The sequence below is a fragment of the Micromys minutus genome (assembly GCF_963924665.1).
Source record: "Micromys minutus genome assembly, chromosome: 8".
NCBI lineage: Eukaryota > Metazoa > Chordata > Mammalia > Rodentia > Muridae > Micromys > Micromys minutus.
Genome location: NC_137977.1, coordinates 66,509,241 through 66,530,345, shown reverse-complemented (window position 1 = coordinate 66,530,345; position 21,105 = coordinate 66,509,241). Strand labels below are relative to the sequence as shown.

General features: G+C 41.7%; 1 protein-coding gene across 1 annotated transcript in view; it reads left to right on the top strand.

Annotated features, from left to right (window-relative positions):
* Positions 1-21,105, top strand: part of ZNF236 (zinc finger protein 236) — a 95,377-nt gene that overhangs the window by 8,891 nt on the left and 65,381 nt on the right. The window contains exons 2-9 of the mRNA XM_080919788.1: positions 953-1,095; positions 2,296-2,460; positions 8,046-8,224; positions 10,655-10,779; positions 13,395-13,567; positions 16,129-16,272; positions 19,642-19,845; positions 20,670-20,898. Coding sequence (XP_080775914.1) covers positions 953-1,095; positions 2,296-2,460; positions 8,046-8,224; positions 10,655-10,779; positions 13,395-13,567; positions 16,129-16,272; positions 19,642-19,845; positions 20,670-20,898 — 1,362 coding nt within the window. The remainder of the gene's footprint in view (positions 1-952; positions 1,096-2,295; positions 2,461-8,045; positions 8,225-10,654; positions 10,780-13,394; positions 13,568-16,128; positions 16,273-19,641; positions 19,846-20,669; positions 20,899-21,105) is intronic.

The following is a 21,105-nucleotide window of genomic DNA, read 5'->3' as shown; positions in this document are numbered from 1 at the left end:
TTTGATATTCTTGGCAGATTTATGAGTACTTGTACTATGTTGTCATATATTTTGATATTTGAAATAAGTTTGAAGTATTATTCCTATGTGAGAAATCCTTTGTACAAATAGAATTGGCTAAGCAAGGGATTGCAGTCTCTATCTGAGAGAACAAAAGTTATTTTTTCTTTCTGATTTAATATTTTTTGTTGCAGTTTTCAAAGATAAATGAATTAACATTTTTGTAGAGTTGAGCTTAGTAGTTTAAAAAGCTATTATACTCTTAATGTGAGTTAGATGTCTCAGTCTTTGGGTTACAGTAAAGGAAGCAGTATTGGATAAGCTGATAAAGTTCAAAGGAACTTGTGTGTGTGTGTGTGTGTGTGTGTACATACTTTATGTATGTGTGTGTACATACTTATCTGTATGTATGTGTGTGTACATACTTATCTTTATGTATGTGTGTGTATATACTTACCTGTATGTATGTGTGAGTGTATACTTATCTGTATGTACATGTATATATGTGATGCCTTTAGATATTAGTTTCAGGTTTCTGGAAATTCTACCAAGTATTTTTAATTTTCTTGTTCCATATCTCAGGCATCCCAACATTTCTCACTTCTGATTTAAAACTCTATTATAATTTTTCATATTCAGTATTTTACTAATTTTATCTAAAAGTTTCTCGTGAACCAGAGACCTAGCTCTGTGGTTGAGCACTCACTGCTCTTCCAGAGGGCCTGGGTTTAGTTCCCAGCACCCACATATCTCTTTACAACCACTTATAACTTGACTTCCAGGGTATCCAGTACCTGAAGACAGTCTCTGCAGGCACAGCTTACACTTGCTGCATAAGACATACATGCAAGCAGGACATAAGTGTAAAATAAAAAAAATAGCTAAATGATTTCATTTTATTTATGTAATGGAACTAACATCTGGTTTTCATTGTACATATGAAATTTTATAGATGGAATTTTGGCGTTGAATGATGATGACATTGATGATGACTGTCCGATTCCAAACTTCCACAAATGTGAAATCTGTCTGCTGTCTTTTCCAAAAGAGTCCCAATTTCAGCGTCACATGAGGGAGCATGAGCAAAATGACAAGGTGCGTATTTCCAAGAGGACGATAAAATGAGGGTTCCAAAATTGGAATCAGCACAGCATCATATGTAAGAAAGTTGTAGCTTATTTCACAGTATGTAAATATTTTGGCATTCTGAGAGTGCACTCTAGTGAGTGTCTGTATTGAAATTATTTATGAGTAAACAGAGAAATAGGACCTTTTGGTACCTTAGTTTCTTATACAACTGAACACAGGGTAGTTGGTCTGAGACGTCTCTTCCTCAGAGGGCATTTTGCTTTTATGTTGTCTTTGTGGTGTTCTTGAGGACTTACATTTTGTTTGACAGTGGTTAGTACTGCCTTGGGGGGTAACTGGGAAATGGGCCACATGAGGGCTTTTGTGTGTTTAGCATGTGCTCTACCATTGAGTGGCTTCTTCAGATATGACATAAAGAATTTGAAAGCAGCGTAGAAGCACGATTTGAAGGGCTGGCTGGCTTTACGTTATGTAGAGAATGGAAGCTGGTCTCATGTCTAGAGTGAGGGAGTGATGGCTCGGGTCTCCTTTCACATGCTGTCATGTATGGTGGGTCTGAAGGCTGCAGGGAAACACTGGGTATTACTTTGTCTTTTTACAGGTAAGAAGGAGAATGTTTTCCATGTAGAGGAAACTTTGGAGAGAAACAGTTGTTGAACTCTATAGGAAAATTATGTATTTATTTCTCTAGAAGTGATTTTTGTTTAAAAGTGAGTTTGTCAGAAATTTTTCTGCAGCATTTCACATTAGAGATAGTTGTGGAGTTAGGGGTTGTAGCACATGTTTATCCCAGACTTGCAAAGTAGAGGCAGGAGGATTGAGAGTTTGAGATCAGACAATAGAATGTTCACTACCATCAAGGAAAGAAAGGAAGTATTTTTACATGTGATGTTCTGTTTATAATCTTTTGGAAAACCTATAAGAAGCTTTACCATGTGCTTTTGGATATATCGACTTACTGGCTTGGATCCAGAAGAGACTGTTTTAGAAAGGCAACCTATACTTTTGAGACATGGTGTTTATGGCTTTCATGTAACTCACTACTCACTGCGTAGACCAGACTGGCCTCAGGCTTACAGAGACCCACCTGCGGCTGCCCCTGAGTGCTGGGATTAAAGATGTGTGCCACCGGTGACACCTGGTACTTACTTATTGATAGCACCTGTGGAAACATTATTGTTCAATTTCTTCCTTTATCTCAAATAGCCACACCGATGTGACCAGTGCCCCCAAACATTTAATGTTGAATTCAACCTGACGCTTCATAAATGTACGCACAATGCAGAAGATCCTGTCTGTCCCGTGTGCAACAAGAAGTTCTCGCGAGTGGCCAGTCTCAAAGCACATATTATGCTCCATGAGAAGGAAGAGGTAATTGCCATATTTGTTAACTGACTGTTAAATGCATGTTACCATTAGCCTGGCTTTATACTTCTGAAGCCTCAGCTCTCTAGAGCACTTATTTTCCTGTTACCACTGTAGCTACCTCTGTTACTAGTTCAGCCCACTCTACCTATGCTAAGATCACAAGTAAGCAAGGAAGAGTGTCCCAGTGTAGAGGGGCAGCACAGCAGAGAGTATTTCCTGGGTGAACTGGAAGTAACCTGGGAAAAGTAATCTGAAAAGCCAGGGGTGGCGTTGTGGCATGCAAATGTATGATTGTAGTTTGCACCAATCACAGCACAGTTTTCAGGCCCACCAATCACAAAGCCTCACATGAGGACCAATCAGAGGTCACACATTAAACCAATCACATTCTGCCATGTTACTGGGGGAGATGCTCCCTACACTGACCTGTTTGAGAATAGCCACTGCGTGACCAGGATCATCTAGCATTTTCAAGGCTCATCTTTCTTGAGGGGTCTTCCCATGCTGGTGCAGTTTGTCTGGAATGATTGTGAGTGGGGCAAGTCCTCCTGCCGTAGAAGCTGTACCAGCAGAGATTAAAGTGCTCCCTTTGTGCAGTTGGAGCATGACTTCTTTAAAGACCCACGAATGCCTTTCTGTAATGATATTCTCATCAGTGGGCAGTGGAGCGGCTGCTCTTCTCGAGAGGTGGTCAGTTAACCCAAGTGTCATCCAGCTGGACCCAAAAAAATTTAGCTTCTTTGAAGGAAAAGTGAATATCAGCGAATGCTTACAATAAAGACCTACTGTTAATATTAGCCTTTTGCTTTTATCAGTAGTGAGTTTTGAACCTATGGTCTCATGTAGTAGAGCCAAGGAAATGCTTTACTACTCAGCTGTATCTAAAGTCTGGGTTTTTTCTTTTAATTTCTGTTTTCCAGACTGGATTTACTCTCTAGTCTGGGCACTTGTTTGCTTTCGGTTTTCCCTGTGGCTACAGGCCTGCTTCACCAGGTCTTGACAGTAATAATGATTTCTTAAATGTTTCAGTGTATTTAACCCTTGCCAGATGCCCTAGGCAAGGTGGGAACTCTGGGAAATGGAAGCAGAGTCCAAGTAGGGGCAAGCACACAGATCATCAGCACTGTTCGGAATCAGTGACTGAAGGCTTTGTGGGTGTGTGGGTTCATTTGTGCTGCTTCGTAGCAGACAAGGCTTGCTTGGTCTTTGAGCTTAGGGACTGTGAAGCAAGTTCTGTGGAAGATCAAGGGGGAGGCACTGGGGATTATGGCAGGAGGGTTTACTGATGAACTGTGCAACCTAGACTGAAGAGAAACACAGAGCATGCTAGTGCTTTGCGTGATGTATTTGACATTCGACTTGTACTCTGTGCTTTGGTAAGGCCTAGTTCCAAGGAAACCGTAAAGAACAGCCACAGCTTTCCCATGAACACAGTTCCTCTACTTTTGTTTGTTTTGAGATAGGGTCTGATATATCCCAGGCTGACTTGGAAATAAAGTATGACCTTGAGCTCTTCTCCTTACGTCTTATAGAGCATGGTAGGTATGCCCTACTATGCCCTGTCTACGCACTGTGGGGTCAAACCCAGGGGCTCATGCATGTCAGAACGCAAACACTTGAGCCAGCCAGTCTACACACCCAGCCCACTTACTCCATCTAACCCTAGCATTTGTGAGGACACAGAACAGTTGTTTTCCCTTCTGATATTCAGATACAATTTAAAATATACTGTGCTTTCCTTTAGGACTAGAAAGAGGGATAGGTAGTCTTTTATCATTTTAAAAAGGCTTTGGATTCTTACACTCTATTTTCAAATCTTGCTTTTACTCTGTTTTCTACAAACTTGGTTCAGATTCTTTCTCGGTGGTTCCCAGGGTGGCACTTGCATTGTTCCCAGTGACTGTTTGGTCCTGTGGGGTCCTGGTTTTGCTGTTCTGGGTCACCAAAGCCTTGGGACTGGTGCTCCAAGTGCCGAGGGTGTGTAGCAGTTAAAAGTTACTCCTGGGGTAGAGACATGGCTCAGTGGTTAGGAGGACACGCTGCTCTTAGGGAGGATGGAGGACTTGTGTAATTGCTAGTGAGCCACACGGCAACTCTATAAGGGCTTGTAGCTCGGGTTCCAGAGAGCTGGTGTCTTCTTTTATCCTTCTTTGAATGCTGCATGCTTGTGATACACTTATATACATACAGAGAAAACACTCACATATACATGCATACACACACACACATACATACACACATAACTACATATGTATGTATATATGTGTCTATATATAAATAATAAAAAACTTTAAAAGTTACTTTTGAAATGTGTGCTTGTTATATACAGATTGATGTGAAAATAACATAAAAACACATTTTAATGTTTGTACTTATGAAGCATAAGTGACTTTAATTTAAGAATATTTATGATAGAAGTATTTTTAGGGGCTGGAGAGATGGCTCAGTGTTTAAGAGCACTGACTGCTCTTCCAGAGGACCTGAGTTCAAATCCCAGCAACAACATGGTGGCTCACAACCATCTGTAAAAGGATCAGATGACCTATTCCAATGTGTCTGAAGACAGCTACAGTGTACTCATATATAATAAATATATAAATCTTTAAAAAAAAGAAGCATTTTTAGAACATTATAAACTTTTCTGTACTGCTTTACTGAAATGAGTATTCTCAAATCTCTAGAGATCAATGCTCTCAAAATAGGAAAGAAAAATAACTCTAGGTTTTAAACATTAAGAATATTTCCTGGGCTGGAGAAGTTGCTCAGTGGTTAAGAGCACTGACTGCTCTTCCAGAGGTTCTGAGTTCAAATCCCAGCAACCACATGGTGGCTCACAACCATCTGTAATGGGATCTGATGCCCTCTTCTGGTATGTCTGAAGATAGCCGCAGTGTACTTATATATAACAAAAATAAATCTTAAAAAAGAGAATATTTCCTTATTCACATAATTATTAATGTTTTTATTGTGTTTAATCATCTCCTTTTAAGGCTGCTGTTGGCTGTCTGGGGAATAGCAGATGCCTTCCCCCAATACCTGGCAGACAAGCACTGCACAGATTCAAGGTGGCAGTATGTCCAGTGATGTAGGGTGAGTCCTGTGTAAGGAAGGAGCAGTGCTCTGTGGGTGATCCTAGGCCCCTGCAATGCTGGGTCTTTGCCACACATTGCAACATATTGAGGTTGGAAGCTGATGAGAGAGGAGTCAGTGTTCAAGCCTTGTGAAGGAGTGTTTTTATTCCAGGAGCTTTGAGGCTGGAGAGCAGTTAATCTTGGATGCTCTGGGTCTTCACAGATGGAACGTTGTTAGCTGACTAATGTGCTGTGTGAAATTTCCCCCATGACCTGTGCTGATACTCAGCATCCTTATAGTTACCCAGACTTGATGGTAATGATGTTGTAGAGGAGGCAGTCACTAAGCAGGTGTTGCCCTCTTGCCTGGGACATCTTTAGTTATCTCCATGGTGCTGAGAGTTAGGGAGGAAGGCCCTGGCTTCTTTAACAGTCAGATTAGTCGCAGAGCCACAGTGATGGCACCAGGTGCTGGCTTTATGCTGCAGCCTCCTTTCTTCCTCTGAGCAAAGCATGTGATGCTCATATAGATTGCTTCTAAGATGTATTCATCTGATATCTTTAAAAACGTGAGAGAAAAGGCAGTGGGTGTGAGAGCCAGAGTAACAGGAGAATGGGAGATGTCAGACCCCAGTTCTATTGTGTCATTTTAACAAGTTGTGTATGTATGTATTTATGTATGTACTTATTATGTAAATGTATGTGTTCCTGAGTTACATAGGTGCATCATGTACATTCTTGGTACCCAAAAGAGATGAAAAGAGGCATTTTATCTCCCAGAACTGGATTTGTAGACAGTTGGGAGCCACTGTGGAAGAGTAACCAGTGCCCTTACAACTAGGCCGTCTCACCAGCCCTGTCTGGTAACTTTGAGACTGGTCAAGTGATAGCATTGTTAATAAAAATAAATACTTTCTCTGTTAAGCACATTCATGTGTTGCAATGGTAATTTTTTTCTTTTTGGCAGAGTTCTAGAGTGAGTTTCCATTATTGTCAAGCTACTAACAATGTATAAGATTACTAATTCATTGTTATTGTATAGTAATGTCAATTAAAAGTCATTTACCTTGAAATCACTATTAGATTTCTTAATTCCCTTCTCTCTTACCTTTTTCTGCAGCAGAGCAGAGCTTTAAGAGCATCAGTTATTAACCTAATTTTAATTGAGCTTTGCATTCAAGACTGGTATACAGAATAATAAAGACATTCTGATGGAAAGATATAGCAGGGCTGAGGAATCCAGCTCAGTTGCAGAGGACTTGCCTAGCATGTGTGGCCCTGGGTTCAATCCCCAGTACTACTTAAAGAGGGTGTTGTGGCGTAGGCTCTAATCCTGGCACCCAGGGGAGTGGATCAAGGAGGATCAGAAGTTCAGGGTCATCTTTGGCTAAATAATGAATTTGAGGCTGGCAGAGATTCTGAGATGATGCTTCAAAACAAACTGAGTCCTCTTACTTCCCATGTTTAGACAGCTCATGAGCATCATGGTGTAAGTAAATGCTGCATATGAGTCTGCAGCTGTGTGTGTGGGTTGAAGTTATCCTAATCCAGCAGTTGCCTTCCGTAGACGGGACTGTCACTGCTGTGTTTGTCGTTGTCATCATTTTGGCATCATCTCACCTCATGCTGCCCTCTACTGATGTGGAGGCTGGAAGTGAGCGAGCGCACCAGGGCTCTTGTCGCCTATCGTAGGCAGCCCGGTGGTAAAATCTAACTCAGCTCTCTGTGGCTAGCCACACTGTCCTTCTAAACAATGAGACAAACAAATGACATCCCACAAAGAAACTGCTCATCATGGCGCACACCTTCATCTCCGCATTTGGGAGGTAGGAGCAGGCAGATCTTGTGAGTTCGAGGCTAGCCTGTTTACATAGTGAGTCCAGGCTATCCAGGGCTACACAATGAAGTCCTTCCTAACAAAACCCAAAACACTGAAACCAAAGCAGAAATTCATTAAGCAAGAGAGATAAATTTGTTGAATATACGCAAGTATAAGCTGAAGACTTTAGGGCTTTTTTTTTTATGGCTTTGGTTTGGCATAGAGTGTAATGTCCCAAGCGTGTCTTCTACTTACAGCAGCCTATCTGCCCATGTGAGGTACTTAGCCTATAGTCAGAATTAAATGGATAACAAAGCTTTTCCACTGACAAATGTAGCACTTGTCATTGTGTCGATGGGGTTTGTAGATTATAATCACAACTAGAATTCTCTTCTGACACTTCTGTGTTAAAACCCTTCTGTTTCTCCAAAGTTTTCATGAACAAATGGATCAGTTGTCAAGCGCCCAATAGCCTTTGATGCACAATTCACTTTGTTTGAAAACTGTGGGGTTTTTGTTTTTTATCCCTTACTAGTAGAATTGATTTTTATACATTTCAATTTGGATACAGTGATGCAGTTTTGAGAGATGAAGGTGGCATTTCTTCCAGAATAGAGGAAGGTGTCGTCTGTGGACTGATGTCCACAGTGCCACCAGTGCTTCTAAGGAGCAGTGGCTTGGAAATGTTCCTTTTCCAGAACCTCATTTGCTCTGAGTGTGGGGATGAGTTCACGCTGCACAGCCAGCTGGCCATACACATGGAGGAGCACCGGCAGGAACTGGCAAACAACCGAATGCACACCTGCAAGGCCTGTAAGAAGGAGTTCGAGACGTCGCCAGAGCTGAAGGAACACATGAAGACTCACTGTAAAGTTAGGTATGGGTCATTCCTAGACTAGCACCGTGAAAATCCTGGGCAGCATACAGAACACTGGCCTGCCCTCTCGCTTTGCTGTGATTGACTGAAGTATTTGGTGCTCTAGGAAGAGAAACAGTACGTGTGGCACACATGACTTGTAGCATTGCACTGCTGTTAGCATGTTCAGGTTGAAGCAGTTTCCTCTCTGCTCTTTGGATACCTAATAGACTCCTGGCCTAGCTTAACATTTTCTTAGGTTCTTATATTTACTATTTTTACTTCAGTGATTTCTTTATTTTCTTCTTTTTTAAAAACTATTTTTAATATATTTTTGACAATCTGATAATTTATATAATGTATTTTTGACAATCTGATACTTTATATAGTGTATTTTTTAGTGCATTTATATAGTATATTTTTGATAATCACTTACATTATATAGTGTATTTTGGACAGTCTGATACATTCATATGGTATATTTTGGACAATCTGATAATTTATATAATGTATTCTGACAGTCTGATAAATTATATAGTACCTTTTGGACAGTGATAAATTCATATGGTGTATTTCAGACAGTCTGGTTCATTTCTCTGGTGTATTTTGTTCATATTCATCACTGGTCCCTTTTCTACTCTGCAATTCTTCTTTCCAACCACTCTCCTACTTGCGCATGATTGTGGTATTATTTACTGAATCATTGACTGCTTACTAGTGGTTACACTTCTGGAACAAAAACAGCTGTTAACCTCCAGTAGCTCCTCAGCAGGGCAAGGGCCTTATGTGCCCCTCCTCCATCTGTTTTGGAAGGTGGAGAGGCTCCGTGTTGTAAAGATCTTATGCAGGCAACCACACTGATGTGGATTCACGAGTGGCCACATCTTGTCTAGAAGATGGCTCACAGCATCCTCCCTCTTCATCCTCTGCCTTAGAGTTTTTCCTCTTCCTTCTCCAGTATCCTCTGAGCCCTGGCGTGGGAGGGATTTTGTTTCTTAGTGAAAAGGAAGTGAGGGAGGCTCTCATGGCCGCTGTGCTCATGTTTCCTGTGGTGATGGTCAGTTACCATTTCCACCGAGCTGAGTGCTGGTTTCTGGCATTTTTTTGTTTTGTTTTGTTTTTTGTGTATGTGGCTTTTGTTTTTGTTTTGTTTTAAAGACAGGATCTTACTATGTAGGTCAGGTTGGTTGCTTACTTGTGGACATCCTCCTGCCTCTACCTTGAGAGTACTAGGATATCAGATATATCCTCCATGCCTGTCAGCAGCTGATCTTGACAGTTTTGGAGTTGTTAGCAGTTGTGTCAGCGGTTAGTCTGCCACATGCTGAGCTGTAACAAGTTCGTCTTATATAAGTCACTCAAATGTGTATGAATTCTACACATCCGGAAGCATGCAGTCTACTTTAGACAGGGGACCTGGTCGGTGGTCTCACCTCATGCCTTTCATTTTGCCTATTGTTAACTAATATCCCCTTTATTTTAGTGTCTGATTTGGTTTTGTTTTTTGAGACAGGGTTTTGATGAACACAGTTCAGCTGACGTTAAACTTGTCATCCTGAATACTAGGGTATAGGCATACATTGCTATTCATTATTACTATTACTTTAAAAATACAATGCTTGTTGGGAGTGTAGCTCAGTTGTTAGAGTACTTGTCTATCGTGCATGAGGTTCTGGGTTCAATCCCTAGCTCTACAGAAAGCAGATGTGCTGGTGCGTATGTATAATCTGAGCAGTAGGGGTGTGGAGGCAGGAGGACTAGTAGTGTCTGTATGCATGTGTGTAAAGTGTGTGGTTTATGGGATTGGAAATGTGTGGGTGGTTCCTACTTCATAGAGAGTTGGCACCAGGAGGCTGTGGTGCTCCGTGGATAGCAGTGCTCTCCTGCAGGAATGTTAGTGATGGAAAGAAGACATGTTTGAGATTAAGATGCTTGAAAGTAAAACCAACAGGGTTTGAAGATGGATTTGAAGTCTTGTGTGATCTCTTAAGATTTAGACCTAGATATCCGAGGAGCTCCCATTTCTTAGCCTGGAAAGAAGCAGGGTTCTTTTTGATCTGTTGGCTGTGTGGCGAGAAGTGGGCGTTTGTCAGTGTCCAGGTGCTGCTGAGCACAAAGAGCTGTGGAGAGCCCAGGCTTGGCATTGGAGAACTTGTATCTACATGGTCCTGACTGATTAACCCAACAAGCTGTGCTTTAAAAGATGCCTTCTGCCTTTGCTCCCCAATCACTGAGGAGCTGAACAAATCAAGCTTCTTTTTCATCAGACATAGACAAAAATAAAATTTATATCACTAGACTAATAATGTGTGCTTTTGTGTTTGTATGTTGGACACAGACATTAGAACATATTTTGGTGACTAGCCAGGTAAAGTTTGTCACAATATTTTTACTTTGAAGATACAGTGTAAGGAGGATGATGCTAAATGTTTCTCCTCGATCTCGCACTAGGGCATCAGGTACAAGATCTTATAATCGGAACATTGACAGAAGCAGCTTCACGTACTCATGTCCACACTGCGGAAAGACGTTTCAGAAGCCCAGTCAGTTAACACGACATATAAGGATACATACAGGTATGACATACATTTGCTTTCAGGTGGTTTTCTTTCTGCTGTGAAGGAAGGACTTGCCCCTGATTTGACTGAAGTATAGCCCTGGCTGCTGCACTGGGTCCTACAGCCCTGTGTGCTCAGCTGTTGTTCCTGTTCTCATTGAAACAGTAGCGAGCCTGTGTCTGCCGTATAGTTGTCCTAAATTACAAACGACAAATGTAGAAGTGTTGGAGCTGACAGTATAGTAGTTAGTTACTTGTGTGGCACCTGTAGTTAGACCAGTGTAGCACCTGGGCTAATAGATCTAAAACAGGGTCTGTGTGCTGTGGCAATTTGGCTTTAAAGAATCAAACTATAAAATGTTAAGGTAGCTGGGCATGGCAGTACAGATCTGTAATCCTAGCACTCGGGAGGCTGACGTAGCAAGATGGGCAATTGAGGATATCTCAGCTACATAGTAGGTTCCAGGCCAGCCCTTCAGTTGAGATCCTGCATCTCAAAACCAATCAACTAGCCAACTAAAAAGCATTAAGGTAACAAAACCTTTGTTTCTATGCTTTATTTGGCTTGTTTGTTAGGCTTGCTTGATTAAATTAAATTAAATTAAGTTTCACAGCTGAATATTCTGTCAAATTTTGTGTAAGACGGTTATGCTATTGTGAGTAATGCACATTTTCTCTGCTAGAGAAAGATGAAGGAAATGGCAAATACGTATTTGAAATTAGAATAATAGTAATCCATGCTTTGCCATTGTTTCCTGTTCTTCTGGTTTGCTTTTCATTTACAGTGAAAATACAACATGAACTCGGAGCTGTCTGGTTGACTACTGCACTGACCGGTTCTGATTCTGCTTTGTTGCTTTTTTCAGTTTTTGGTGTCTTAATGAAATGTCTCATATGCTGTATTGCAGAATCACTCAGATAATCTCTTACCTCATTAATTTGCCAGTATACAGTTGATATTTCCAGAGCATCATTCTATATTTCTTAGAGCAATGTAAGAAAAAGTACTATCAATTCCTGGTACTTCTCCAGTAGGAAGGAGTCAGGAGGGTCAAAAGTTCAAGGTCAGCCAGGCGTGGCAATGCTCACCATTGATGCCAGCATTCCAGAGGCAGAAGCAGGTGGACCTGAGTTCAAGGCTCGCTTTGTCAGCATAGGGATCTCTAGACCAGACGGATACATAAGACGACCTTGTCTCAAAAAGAGTAAAGAAAAATTTAAGGTAATCCTTAACTACGTAGTAAGTTTGAGGCCAGCTGAGATACATGAAACCCTGTCTCAAAAAAAAATGTGATAGAATGGAAAGTTTGTCTTCCTTGAATGAAAAAGTAGCTTGAAGGGTTAATCAAAGTAGGAACATGGAGAGAAAACTGTGTAGTCAAGATTTCTTAGATCTTATGTACTCTGAGTTTGATGTCTGCCCCTTTTCCTGTACATCCATAAAAACGTGCATCAGAAGAGTACACTCCAGGCAAAGTGCTGTTTCACACTTTATGTTCTCCTCTTGACTTTGAGTTTTTAATAACATGTAGTCATGTTGGTTTCTTGAATGCCTGGGATGTTGGGGAAGGTAGCTTGCCCGTAGTCCTCAGCATCTTCTTACTAGCCTACAAGGCTTGAACACAGGTAGGCTGTTGAAAATGCTCCTAAGTAGAAAGCTTACCTGCTCTCTGCATGGTCTTTATACCTTACTAAGCATGTGATGATGTGATGTGGTCATTTCTGGTGTTATGAATCCCATCCAGAAAACATGAGGTGCCTCTGGTAAGGACATCATGCCCAGGGCCCACTGTTCTTGCTGAGCTTCCTGTCTGTCCCTCCCCACTGATCTCTCTTCTCTAGGGTCACCTATCTCAGTAATTGAACCCCCTCAGGTTAGTTCAGAAAAGCAGGGATCTATCTTATTTAGATGTTGAAGTAGTTACCATTCAGTGAATGAATACTTACAGACTAGAAATACTGAAGCCAGAGTCATGAACAGACAGTTAAAAACCTTTCTTTCTTGGAACATCTATTGTAGGAGAAGTTGAATGATAAGTGAACTGAAAAGTCACTCTTGTAGGATTGCTGTGCCAGGGCCAGAAGAAGCATGAAGGAGTGAGCTGTGTGGGTTTTCAGGAAGGGTGGGCAGGCAGAGTAACAGCAGCCTTCAGTTCAGCCATGTCCGTTGAGGACCAGTAGGTTGAATAGAGAACAGGTGGAGAGGGGACCTGAGGGAGATGGAGGAGCTATGGAAGCGTTGAACAAACCAGACTTGCTGTGAGCTCTGAAAGAGCTCCTCTGTTGCGTTGACACTAACCCATAGAGGTCCTGGCTGAAGCAACAGGGCTGGGCAGGGGTTATGGGGATGCATGGGGCTGTGCTCTGGGGTAGACAGTAGTTGGGACAGCCAGCAGGGCTGATGTGGGAGTACGTAGGCTGAGAAAGCTATAGAAGAATGGCCCTTTAAGAACCGCTATGGGCTTTGCTTGGGATATGAAAAGGTTTGTCTTAAACAGGTTGAAAATTTATGACATGACTTTAGCATCCCTAGGAGATGCTTTGGCTGGAGGGATAGGTTGGAGCCTGGATTTTGGACACCTTGCTTATTTCTCTCATTCTAAAACGTTCACGCCAATTCTTCTCTCTGACTAGGTGAAAGGCCATTCAAATGCAGTGAGTGTGGAAAAGCTTTTAACCAGAAGGGGGCACTGCAGACCCATATGATCAAGCACACAGGAGAAAAGCCACATGCTTGTGCCTTTTGTCCTGCCGCCTTTTCTCAGAAGGGGAACCTGCAGTCCCATGTTCAGAGGGTCCACTCAGAGGTGAGCATGGCATTTGGGCTCTGCGCACTATCCCAAAGTGTCATAGATGTCTCTTGAGTTAATGGCTACCCTGAGAAATTGTGTTACAGCTTTGAAAATGCAGATTGAGTTTATGTACAGTAACCTATTTTAGCAAAAGCCCGCTGATGGGAACATGCTGTTTTGTTGCTGTCAGGCCTTGGCTGGTGTGGCACTCAGTCTGTGGCTCGGGCCAGCCCTGGACTCACTGCAGTCCTCTTGCTTTGGCTCCTGAGTGTTGGAATTACAAGGGCTACCACTGGAGCAGGTTCTTGGGAGTTTACTAAATGGAAGAAATACAAGATCCTGTGTTGTCTTCTTACTATGAATAAATATTTTGAAATGATAATGCCTTTGTTAGATATGACCTGTCGACTGTAGTCCTCTAGTTCATGAACTTGGTAGGCACTGACAAGTGTGAGAGGCTGCAGAATGAGGCTGGCATCGCCCCCATGCACTTTTACACAGACCTGCCTATCCTAGCCATGGCTGGCTTGCTGCATGTGTCTGCTCCAATGATCGCACGTGGCTGTTGTCTACAGGTCCTGTTTTTCATGGCATGAAACCTTAAGTACCATCTTACTGACTGGGGAACTAAAAATTTTATAAAAATAAATGACTGACACCTATAATCAGCTTTTGAGGCTGAGGCAGTAGGATTGTGAGTTTGAGGGGAGTCTGGGCTACTTAATAAAAAACCAAATAAACTCAACAGAAACCTCCTTGATAAAAACAAAGCTAGTGCTCTGCCTAAAGTGCACTTTGTAAGCAGGAGGGCCCCAGTTCATTACCCAGAATCCATGCTGCAGGGTGGGTGGGGCAAAGCATGTGGCACATACATGTAATTTCAGTGTAGAGATAGAGATAGGCAGACCTCAAGGGCTTGCGAGCCAGTCAAACATAACTGAATCAGCAAGTTCTAGACCATTGAGCAATCTTGTCTCAGAAACAAAGGAGATGACCCCTGAAGAATGACATCCTCTGGCTTCCACATGCACATTCCCCCTTCCCTCCGTTCCCCCTCCCTCCTTCCCTCCCTCCCTCCTTTCTTCCCTCTCTTCCTCTGTCTCCCTCTCTCTCTTTCTACCCCTCTTACACAAACACACACACAGACACATACATGGGGGTCTTGATAGGTTTTGGAGAAGAGGAATGAAATAAACAATTAAAAGGAACTTAAATATTTCACATAGTTTTAGAGAAAGGATCAGAATTCTATATGTACTAAGTTATTTCTTTTAAATCCTTTATTTAACACATGAAATAGTAGTAAGGTACTACATAATTTTGTCTCAGAAGAATACACTGGGGCATCAAAATTGTTCTTGTCCATTGCCTTTGAGTAGAGTTGATCACTTAGGACTACTGTGCATTTGTGTAGTATATATTTCAGAAATGCCTCTCATTGAGAGCCCCATGTTAGGACTCCTGCAGTCTGGACAGTGGGGGCATTTTGAGACTTGTCCTGTGATGGGTTTCTCAAGAAAGGGCCTCTAAAGATGCATTTTAAAGTATTACCCAATCCTGTGAATGTCCAAAGCCTTACATTTGTTTTTGGGGAGTTTGTTTTTAGTTTTTCGTTTTGAGACAGAATCTCACTATGCAGCTGGGGCTGTCCTGGAAATCACTATGTAGACCAGGCTGGCTCAGATTCACAGAGATTCACCTGCCTTTGCCTCCCAGTACCTCCCACGTGTTGAGAATAACGGCGTGTGCTAGCACACCTGGTTTATATCCAGTTCTTATGAAGCACTACAGATGGGGTGGAAGTCGTCTTCTCAGGTGTCAGTTACAGGTGACTTGTGTATTTCAGGCCTGCCTGAGGGTCAACCACTGTTAGGTTTGATTGATAGGGAATGTTTTGGACACATGCTCTGATCATAGATGCTCTTTTTTCTTCTTGTTTTAAGTTCTACTTCTTATGTGCACAGTGTTCTGTCTGCATGTATGCCTATGGGGCAGAGGCAGGCACCAGAGCTCATCACAGCCCAGTCATACATGTTCCTAATCTCTTCAGTGTTAAGTTGTTTTCCATTTCTGGCTTTTTTGTAGTTCTAAGAGTTAATCATAGATAGATTTTAACCTTAGCAAGTTTTTGTTTGTTTGTTTTAAAAATTCTTTAATCTTTTTTTACAATTGAGTTGTTACCAGCCCAGCATGACCGATTGTCAGTTAGATGTTGACATGATATTCCCAGCCACACCTCCTTCCCGGGGAACACATTTGGCAGTCTAAGAAGATGAGAACACATGATGACATTTTGATGTTTAAATTATGATAACAGAAAAGTGTGCTTCTTCATTTCTAGCCCCTTCTCATTTAAGAAAACACTGATTTCAATTGATCTTAAGCTGACAACACGATTTAAAAAATGGTGTCATTGATTCTCAAGCTATCTAATTTAAAGCAAAACAAAACATACCCCAGGGCTAGGAATGTATTATTATCTCATTCTGATTAGACTGGTAAATTTTCTTTTCTGTAACTTAAATATGTTTATCTATTACCCAAAGATTGGAAAAATGACTTTTTTCTTTTTTAAGGTAAAAAATGGACCTACCTATAACTGCACAGAATGTAGCTGCATATTTAAAAGCTTAGGTAGCTTAAATACTCATATCAGCAAGATGCATATGGGTGGGCCCTCAAATTCTACAAGTTCTACAGAGACTGCGCATGTTATAACGGTAAGTTTAATAATTTGGTTTATAGAAGGGTTTTGGAAAAACAAACTCAAAGTTTCATTTTAGATATAAAATTTTAAGTTAACTATTTAGTACCAAAACATGCAAATAAGGTTTTCTAAATAAGGTGCTATTTTTTTTTTAATAAATGAAAATTAATCTGTCTAAACTTCAGGGTAATGATATGTACTTTTGATTTATGGTTTGTCGTGTAAACCTGTAAAACTAAGAAAAATGTTTCAATAATTTATGAAATTCAATTCCTGCAGTCAATGCTGTTAACAACCATTAAATATTGTTTATATTACAATTCAAGAGTTAATCTACTTTGTAGATAATATTTCTCCTTATCTCATGTGGCAGTGATAATTTTTCCTAGGTCTTTTAGCTTTTTTGTTACCAAGTTCTCCTTTTAGTACATATATTTAGAGAGGGAATAACTCAAGCACAGACAGGCATCCTCACACATACTACCCACAAAACCCCAGTCCCACACAGATGCACACACACACATCCACAGTTTTGTGTGTTTCCCTTAGGATTTTATAACAGCTTTATTCAGTTACTTTTAGCATATCTTATTAATTGATAATAAATTGCAAACTCTAAGCACAGGACGTGGTATCTTTAAGAGTGGACTACAAAGTGCAGGGGTTTCATGGTCACTCGTGCATGAGTGTGTGGTGCAAGAGACTTGGCTGCCACCCTTCAGTGCCGGTTAATATCTGGTTGTTAACATGAATGTCCTTCCTTGTGATTTGTTTCTTTTTTCGTAGTTTATTAGTTAGGGACAATTTCCTCAGTTTATTTTTAATTAGAGAAATAGTTGAACAATTATGAAATTTAAAGATTCTGGTTTTGGATTCATTATTTAAAAATTATTATTTTAGTGTGTCAGTAACCAAATAATAGTTTCACCACTTTGGTAGCATGTAAACCAAAAGATGGTTATACTAAATAATCTGGATGGTAATGTGTGTGGTGTTTGTGTAAGTGGGAAAGGGAGGCTGCCACAGAGAGAAAGCATAAGAATGCTGTATCCACAATGTGATGGCTTCTTCTTAAAATGTTATGTTCCTGACATCAGGCACTTTTCTCTGAAATCCAGTCCTTGCTGCATCTGATGTGCTGAGTCATCATCTCCTTTCTTCCTTCAGGACTCTTGCCATCTGGCTTCCTGTTTGTGTCTCAGAGGACAAAAATAAGCCAGATTTCCATGCACAGCTGGTGAAGGCTTACTTTGCATGCATGTAACCAAGTGTATTCATCTATTTAGAGGAATAGAACTTATAGAATGAATATCTGTCTGTCTGTCTGTCTACCTACCTATGATCTATCTATGATCTATCTATCTGAAGGGAATTTATTAGAGTGGCTTACAGGCTGCAGCTCAGCTAGTCCAACAGTGACTGTCTTCCAACAGAAGGTCCAAGCATCCAGCAGTTGTTCAGTCCACAAGGCTGGACGTCTCAGCTGGTCATCATTTACCCTGGAATCACAGAGATGTAGCTCTAATGCCAGTGAAGGAGTGGACTGGCTAGCAAGAGTGAGACTAAGCAGGCACAGAGAGCGGCTGTCTTCTTCCATGCCCACGTACGGGCTGCCAACAGAAGGGGTGGCCCAGGTTATAGGTGGGTCTTCCCACCTCAGAAGTTCTGAATTAGAAGTTCATCTTCCACTGCAAATGAATTAACTAATCAAAGGTCCCTCACAGGTGTGCTCAGCACTTGTTTGGTTTTAGTTAGTTCCCAGATGTAGTCAAGTTGACAACCAAGAGTAACTATCACACCAAAGAACCTATTATTGTATTGTGTGACAGTTTTGTCTGTTTGTGTGCTGAATCTTCGCCATCTTCACTCATCTACGGCCTCTCACTCTGCTGCCTCCCTCTCTTACCTCTCTTTCCTCAAGCTCCCTTTCTACTCCTGTGCTTTCATTCCGGTGTGGCCATGGCTTCAGGCTGCAAACTGTTTACTGCAGCCAGGCCAGGGCAGCTTATCCATGGCTACACCACTAAAGAAAATGACACTCTTCTTCCTCCTCCTGCTCCTCCTCCAACAACTATTAGTTGCCAGCGGGGGTGTGGCTCAAACATAGTGAAAGTCTAGGGATTTAATCTTGTGCAGGTAATCCCAGTTACAGCGAGTTCCTGAGTGTAAAGGCTGCGTTAGTATCAGGAAGACATCAGCCTCTGTGCCATAGTCTTTCCTCCCCTTCCCCATGGAAACCTTCTCTTAAATGTGCAGCGCGAACACAGAAGACTGTACTTTGAGGAACTAAATGCCATAAAAAGTGCCGAGTCTTGCCAGATAGTTTGTTCTTTTGATTTTGGTAGAGGCAGGCCCTTGTGGTTTTATTCACTCATTGATTCATTTATTCACTCATTGACTCATTCATTCATTTATTTATTCATTCATTCACTCATTGACTCATTCAATCATTCACTCATTCATTCACTCACTCATTCACTCATTTGTTCATTGTTAAAAGATAAGTTCCATTGGTTTTATGGAAGATGGCAAGGGGGCTTTTTATTATTTTTTCAAAATTGTTATTATTTTGTTTTTTGGGACAGGGTCCTACTCTGTAGTCTTGGCTGACCTGGTACTTGCTATATAGACTAGACTGGTGAACTCAGACCTGCTTTTGCCTCCTAAGTACTGGGATTAAAGGCACACACCACCACCCAACTTTCAAATGACTTTTATAGCAGTTTTGGCATATAGAAACTAACATAGTAAATACAGGGTCCTCCCAGTCTTTGTCTCAGTACCAGTTTCTCTTGTCACTGCAAGCACATGCATTGTTGTGGTACACTGCTATAACTGAGGAGTGAGTTTGTAGGGTGACCTTAGGTCATGTGCATTCTGTAAGTGTAGACAAGTATGACCACCTCTGCAGTGTGTGGCTGAGACCTTGACACTACCCATGAGCCTTTGGACCTGGCATATCCTGAGTTCTGGTAGGAATCAGGCTGTATTTTCTAGAACTTTCTTGGCTGTAGCATCTCAGATGTGTTAAATGTTTTGACCAATCTTTTTCCCTTTGTGCCTCTGTTTCTGTTTCTCTTTAACATTATGCTTTTTAAAATTCAGTCACCTATTTTGGTGGATAATGGAGAAGTGGATGAGAGCTCTTAGACTGTTGTAGAAGGGTTTGTTGAGTGTGTGTGTGTGTGTGTGTGTGTGTGTGTGTGTGTGTGTGTGTGTGTTTTAAGGGGCAAGTTTTACCTCATAAGAAATCATTGAGGAATTACATTTAGAATTTATGTTTGAGAAGCAATAGTTTTTAATGCCACTAAGGGGTGTTCTTTAATATATTTTGTGTTTAAATTGGAAGTTGTGTTGTAATGAAAATGTTGCTGTGTTCCAGGCCACGATCTTTCAGACGTTGCCCCTGCAGCAGGTGGAAGCCCAGGTTGCTTCAGTGTCCAGTGAGCAGAATTCTCAGGCAGTGACCGATGTCATCCAGCAGCTTCTGGAACTGTCTGAGCCAGGGCCAGTGGAGGCACAGCAGTCCCCACAGTCTGGGCGACAACTGAGTGTGACAGTTGGCATCAACCAGGACATCCTCCAGGTGAAGCACGCTTACCTGCTGGGCAAGATTCTCACATGTGGGCCTCAGAAGTCAGTCTGTTAGTGAGCAGGGCAGATGCACAGACACTGGTTATACATGTGGCTACACTGTAAGTGGTAACAAGAAAAGAAAATGTACCTATGTGATTACCAACAGGAAGTGCTGAGGTCTAGATAGTTCATTAATCTGTACATCTAAGAAAAATGAAAACTATTTTAAATTATTCTGTACGTGAACTGATGGGACAAGGATAAGGATTTTTAAAGCTTGTCCTGTTGAGATAGTTGGAGTACGTCAGTCTTCCTGAGGTGGGTGGACTGTTGCTTTAGAGCGTCCTAGGCATGCATTGGTGTGTGCATGGCCAGCACATCTGGGCCAGAGTGCTGTGTTTGCAGAAGTGCTTTACCTCCCATGAGGCACAGTCCTCTCCTCTCTGTACCACAGGACAGGTTGTTTGGGGGGTTGGGTCTCAGGAACTCTGGACTGAGTGTGTCTTAAAGGTGTTCCTGAGGTAATTTGTATCCCAAATATGTATAAAGACAGCCTAAGTGGTTTGAGACAAAATTTTTGAATGTTAATTATTTTTAATTCTACTCGTTTAAGAAGTGTAACTAATACCATGTTTTGTGGTGAGGTGAAATGTCAGATATTAGAGGGTGTACTGGCAGCCTGTTAGAGTGAACAGTCTCTTGGAACTGTAGAGTTTATTTCTTGGTGTGGTGTTAGAGTTCTGTGGGTAAAACTTTATAGCATCTTGGGATAGCTTTTGGTAGGCATATTTGGGGTGTCGCCTTTTCTAACCTCATAGTTTTGTTCTGTCTCAGCAAGCCTTAGAAAACAGTGGGCTGTCTTCACTTCCAGTTGCAGCACCTCCCAGCGACTGCAGCCATGCACAGACGCCTGCAGTGTCCACAGAGAGTCCACATGCCTCCAGCGTCTCTGCAGAGCATGCTGATCCCATGGGTGCAGAGCAGGAAAAGGGACAGGAAAGCCCTGAAAAGATGGATAAGAAAGAGAAAAAAATTCTGAAGAAGAAGTCACCGTTCCTACCTGGTAATGTGCTGTGCTTTACACTTCAGACACTTCCGTAGTGTTATGCTCCTGTTAGGAAGTGAGCTTCCATTTTTGAAGTGTTATCTTCATGGCATGTTGTGAATCTGAAGTGCAGTTGCCTGGTGTTGAGAAATGATGAGTTCTGATGTGTTTCTTAACTCAGAGGGCTCCTTTCCTGAGGCCAGTCATGGGGGTGTGTGGGCACTC